The sequence below is a fragment of the Buceros rhinoceros genome, unplaced genomic scaffold, assembly GCF_000710305.1.
Source record: "Buceros rhinoceros silvestris isolate BGI_N320 unplaced genomic scaffold, ASM71030v1 scaffold6785, whole genome shotgun sequence".
Taxonomy (NCBI): Eukaryota; Metazoa; Chordata; class Aves; order Bucerotiformes; family Bucerotidae; genus Buceros; species Buceros rhinoceros.
The window spans coordinates 20,063-25,430 of NW_010411065.1; the positions used below are offsets into that span (position 1 = coordinate 20,063).

The 5,368-nt window shown below is 38.6% G+C and overlaps 1 protein-coding gene across 1 annotated transcript in view; it reads right to left on the reverse strand.

Moving 5' to 3' along the window:
* The window catches only part of LOC104493207 (putative sodium-coupled neutral amino acid transporter 9), a gene marked incomplete at its 5' end in the record, with an annotated part of 21,623 nt that extends 16,779 nt beyond the window's left edge, over window positions 1-4,844 (reverse strand). Inside the window, 2 exons of the mRNA XM_010135854.1 lie at window positions 1,214-1,320; window positions 4,737-4,844. Coding sequence (XP_010134156.1) covers window positions 1,214-1,320; window positions 4,737-4,844 — 215 coding nt within the window. The remainder of the gene's footprint in view (window positions 1-1,213; window positions 1,321-4,736) is intronic.
* Window positions 4,845-5,368: the final 524 nt, after the last annotated feature.

A 5,368-nucleotide genomic window follows, 5' to 3' on the forward strand; every position in this document is an offset into this window, starting at 1 on the left:
GAAAGAGAAATCTTGCTCTTTTTCCACATCCTAAGATTTTCTTAGGAAAACTGAGAAGAAACTGAGTTAGTTTTCTTTCTCCAGAGTTCCACTAACTCCCTGTTTAGTTGTTAACCTATTTTCAGAAATGTCCATAAACCCCAAGAAGGTTTCCTGGAGAAGAATTCATGACTTCTTTGCAGAGGTGGTCACTTACAAGCTGGTCTTGGCTCACAGGAACTAAAGGTCACTGAAAGGTAACTAAAAGGTCATCTCACCACACTGGTACATAATCTGCACTTCACCTCTTAATAATCTGATGTGTTGTGTAGCCAAAAGGCTCTAGGTAGTCCTGTTTGAGCAGGGGTGCTGGACAAGATGACATCCAGAGGTCCCTTCCAAAGTCAAGCCTTTCGGGATTCTGGGATTCTATACCAGTTTTTCATACAGCTAATATTTAAAAATTTTTGTATGTTTTTCTAGTTACCTTTACAGCTAAGATTTTATTGAGGCTGGAAAGGAGGGAGGAAAAAATTAAATAATCAAAACAACTACAGTAAAAATGTACTCTAGGACTCCAACTCTGTATCACGATCACTCCATTTTGTATTTTATAATGGGAAAACATTAAAAAATAATGCAGTTCCATCTGGATGAACAGTACCTAACTTTTTTCAAGGGGAAAGGACACTAGTTCAAAGGGTATGTATCAGAGAAATTCCCAGTCAACGCACCAACTTTGAGGATTTCCTAAATAGGGTCAGGATTCTCCACGAATCTTGACTTGGATTGTGACACAACTTCTGAAGCAGCTCTGAGAAAGGTACTATCTAGTCCCCGACACTACTGATCAGGACTCTGCTAAAATCAGTCCTGTGCTCAGTATTCTCCAGCATTTTTCATTCTAGAATTGGTCAGTTTTTCTAGAGACTTACAACATTGCCATGTCTTCTGTCTCTTTATGTGTAATTTGGCATTTAGTATCAGCCTGACCACGAATAAGTCTGGGATGCTTTTCAAGGCTTTAATTTGAATGAATTTGTAACACATCTGTTACTCCTTGGTAGCCAGTGAAAACTACGTATAACTGGTTTCTTCTCAGATCACAAGAGTGAGTTACATCTTCTGAAGCTATTAATCTCTGGATCAAGTTGAAGAGAAGCAGACAAAAAAAACCATCAGTGTCACCTGGCAATCTACATACAAATCAGCACAATCTTGTGAAATTACTTACATTGTTTTCTTGATTCCTGTTATTTTGAAGAAGTGTGATGACACAATTGTGGATGAAGAAGGCAAGTGTCAGAACCCCTGTGAGCTGAGGGAACTGAATTCTGAACTCTAAGGAAGGAAAAGAAGTGTTAATAACTAACTTCTTTGAAATAATGTCAAAATACAGAGGTCACAGTGCTGTGGAGTTTTCTGGCAGAAATATGAACCTCTACGTTGAAACAAGACAATCTATCTTATCTTTGACCATAGCCAACAGAGATATTTAATCAGGAAGTACAAAATGCGTGAAGACGGTGGTTACTATATAACACACTCTCCAGCAGTTTCTCGAGAGTCACCCAACCATGACAGTTTATTAGGTTAACCTAGAATTTACACAAGCAAGTTTTTCTGCTTCTCAGCAGCTTAACTGGAATGCATTTTTGAGGCAAGATTTGTTTGCAGTGAGACTGTATGTTAGTCCCTGAACAGGGAAATAGGGGAAGGAATAACTTGCGCTGTGAGCATTTTTGTTGTTAAGAAGTGACTTTTGCTACCAGAGGAAAAACTGTATATATACATGTTTAAGAAGCTCTACTTACAAACTGGAGCATAAAGAAAGGCAGAGCAACCTCCTGCCTTATCATACACCTTACAGCATCTATGAAAAACATGTATGCTTGTCTCCATAGGAATAGCATTGTTCTGCTGCTTTTAATACTCGAAGGATTATGTTCACAAGATTGCATTTCCAGCAGAGCTGCAACTAGTCTTGCAATTCACCAACGTGTAACATCATTAAAGCAACATCTTTGTTGGCATTATATAAAGGTGCATGTGCTCTTTAGGGTGTTAACAACAATTAGAGATCCCTGAGCTAGCTCAGCTTCTGGAAAGCATCCAGCGACATAGCAAAATACTCATCAGAGGCTCACAAACCCTTACAGATCAAACCACACACAATTCCATGCAAACATATTTACATCAGATTTCTCTAAAGTGCTATGAAGTCAGCAAGGTAAACACACCCCAGGCAATTAATGAGGGGCTCATACCGGCTGGGAGAATATGCCTTCCCTAGGGCTGGATTCATTCTATCTTCAACACCTAACTAGGATGATGCGCTACTGATAGAACTGAGCAAATGACTTTTGGGCTTGTTTTCCATCCAGTACTTTAATGTGAAAAATAACGAGCAAACTGGCAGATTCAGAATCTTCCAGCACTGCATTTCCGCCATCACCACAACAATCCGTATTAGCTGGATTTATATGCATTAACTACATGGTTGGTCTGTCTCCTAGAAGTACTAGTCAGATTGCCAAAATAATCAAACTACTGGGTGCTCTACTTCTTAGTGACCTGTGGCACAAGTGCTGTGCTATAACTCATTTTACACTAGGACTGCTTAAAAGATCTTGGACTTGAAATTCAGGATGCTTAAGACCTGATTAGAATCTAATGTCTTTGACCTAGGCTGCTTTCTAATTTACATGAGTTTGTTAGTGAATCATAGTTTGGGCAAACTTTCTCCTGTACAGTCAGAAAGAATCTGTAGTTATGAGGCCTTGTGAGCATTTGAAGACTGTCTGCTAGGGCAGTTCAGGTTAAAACCATGTTTCCATACTCACAATAGAGCAAGACCAAACATTGTGGTCTACCTGCTGTCTGAGCAGCACATGCTCGAGTATAATTTCTATTTACAGACAGCATTAAGACTAATGCCATACAAAATAAATTAGGTCATTAACACAAATGCTAATCATGCAATGCTTTGAAATACCGATTTTTACATTGGAGACAAAGGTAATTTGTCCAAAAATTCTGCCTAAAAGTAAATGTAGTCATAGAGGAAAATAGCATAGATAGATAGCACTGTTGCAGAATTACCTACATCCATCTGTGAGTTCATAATTATGCTGCATTAGTCAGGAAGATTCTTAGGGAGCTAAGATAATAATCTGGTTCATTCTCAAAGCATCTGCTTTCCTCTTGCTCACAGTCAGACCCAGCAAAAATCACCTGGTTTTGAAGACTCAGCCAGAAAGGACAATAATTTTTTTTCCTTGGTGACTGACCAGGATACAGAAACTGTTTACATAGCCTTTCATTTGCTTCTTGTCATTCAAATCTTGAAATAGGGTTCTGAATGCCTGGCTGAGATGAGGAAAAGAATGATCTTCGCCAGTTAAGGAAAAATGAACAAATATATTTGATGATAGCTAGGGACTGGGGGGCAGAGAAGGGGAATACTGGGGTCTGAGCAGACCTCTTTGCCGAACATACATGGATAACACTAGCTAAGCTGTTTATTCTGCTTACTATTGTGTCAGATAAATTTAAGTTGAACTAGAGCGCTGAATGAACAGTAGAAGAAAACGAAGTATAAGTAGCTGCAAGACCAGTGCAACTGTGATGTGAACACACTTAAATTAGATGAATTTCATTATCAGTAACTTTATTCAACTTATCTACCATCTGTAGCTTTCTCACTGAGTTACTACTTTTGTTGCCACAGTGCCTTACCATGATTCCACAAATTAGATCAGATTCTATCAGAAACATGCAACAACTCTGCTGTTTCTTTTTTTGATCTCTATCTTGCTACAGTAATTCAAAACCCATTCCTGATTTTTAAGTTATTCTTGTTTTCTTCTTCAAGTCTACATTATGGGACCTAACAATAGTTTGCAACCCACATGTAAAACTGTTAGCACAGTGCTTACTGTGACCGGACACTAAAAATGCAAAAACCCACAAAAAAACCCCAAACAAACCCAAAAACCTAAGAAGGTGCATATCTCCAAATTTTGCCTTAAGTAAATAATAACTTTTAAAGAAGGACAAAATACTTTTATTTCTAAGAATAGAAGGAGTGATACAATTGAGGACGACAGGACACAGCTCCTTGGAGCTTATTTGTCATACTATTTTGCCTGTTGTAAAGGATGGGGAAAACCACTGTTTATGACTGTGATATCTTGCACAGTAATTTGGAAAAAACAAAAAGCTACCACAATAACATTCAAGAAAGAAAAGAAACATACTAATAGAGAAGAGTTAAGAATATGAACTGAAACCTGAGATAGATTGGGAAGTACAGGAAAATTGTAGTTGTACGTTACGGTGAATGAACTATTTCATTTAGGCAAGACAGTGTGTGAAGAACTTATAGCACCTTTACCAATCAGTCTGTCTACAGGTTGTCATTTCTAACTGCTACTGAAACAGGCTTTATCTGAAATTGGTGCAGTTAGAACTTACTATACAGACAAAACAGGACTACGGCAAGCTCTCTGTTACGTGATACATGTTGGAGACACTCCTCCCAGTGTTGATACCGATTCCTTATTAAGACACATCACTGGGAAAGGGATTCCTTGTCACTTTGTCACAAAGGATCCTTCCTGAGCCTCTACATGAAACATCAGAGAGCATTTCCTTGCTCTTATATTCAGAAATGCTGAAAGGTCATTCACTAATTACTTTAAAATATCTTAAACCAATCACATATATGCTTCATTACTGCATTTTAACTACCTTACCTGGTACAAAAAATTCATTCTCTGTAAACCAGCTGTACTCTAAGTGGATTCCCAGATGAGCAGCCTTCACAGTAACCAGAAAAACTAAGTAGACAACTGAAACTGTACCTAGAAAAGAGCCAAACAAACACCATAAGGCAGCAGAAAGTATTTGGGCTGTGTTTGCTCCATCCAACTAGCTACCACTAGCCCAAGGACATAGGGTTGGTGTACATTCTTAAAAATACAGGCTAGGATTCAATTTTCTTTTTCTTCCATAGTTCAGAAAGAAAGAGTAATGCACTTGCACCCAGTGAAGGTTTCAGCATGTTGTTCTCCAGAAAGTGCGCTAGTGACAACGGAAAAAGTACCATTGCAAGGGAGGTCTCTAGGCAGTAACAGACTGGTTCCACCCTCAGCTTACAACGTCCATTCAGTCATTGACTTTTTGAACCAAATGGCCTAATGAGATACGAATGTTTACTGCAATGTTTACACCAAGAGCTAGAAGCTGATGATGGCATTTGATCATCGATGCTTTAAATCTTGTCTTGATCATAACTTTGGATAACCTTGATCATAACACTGGATTTCCATTCCATCTCATTGGTTCAGAGGCATCCAGCAATACCCTGCACACCCAGAGGACTACA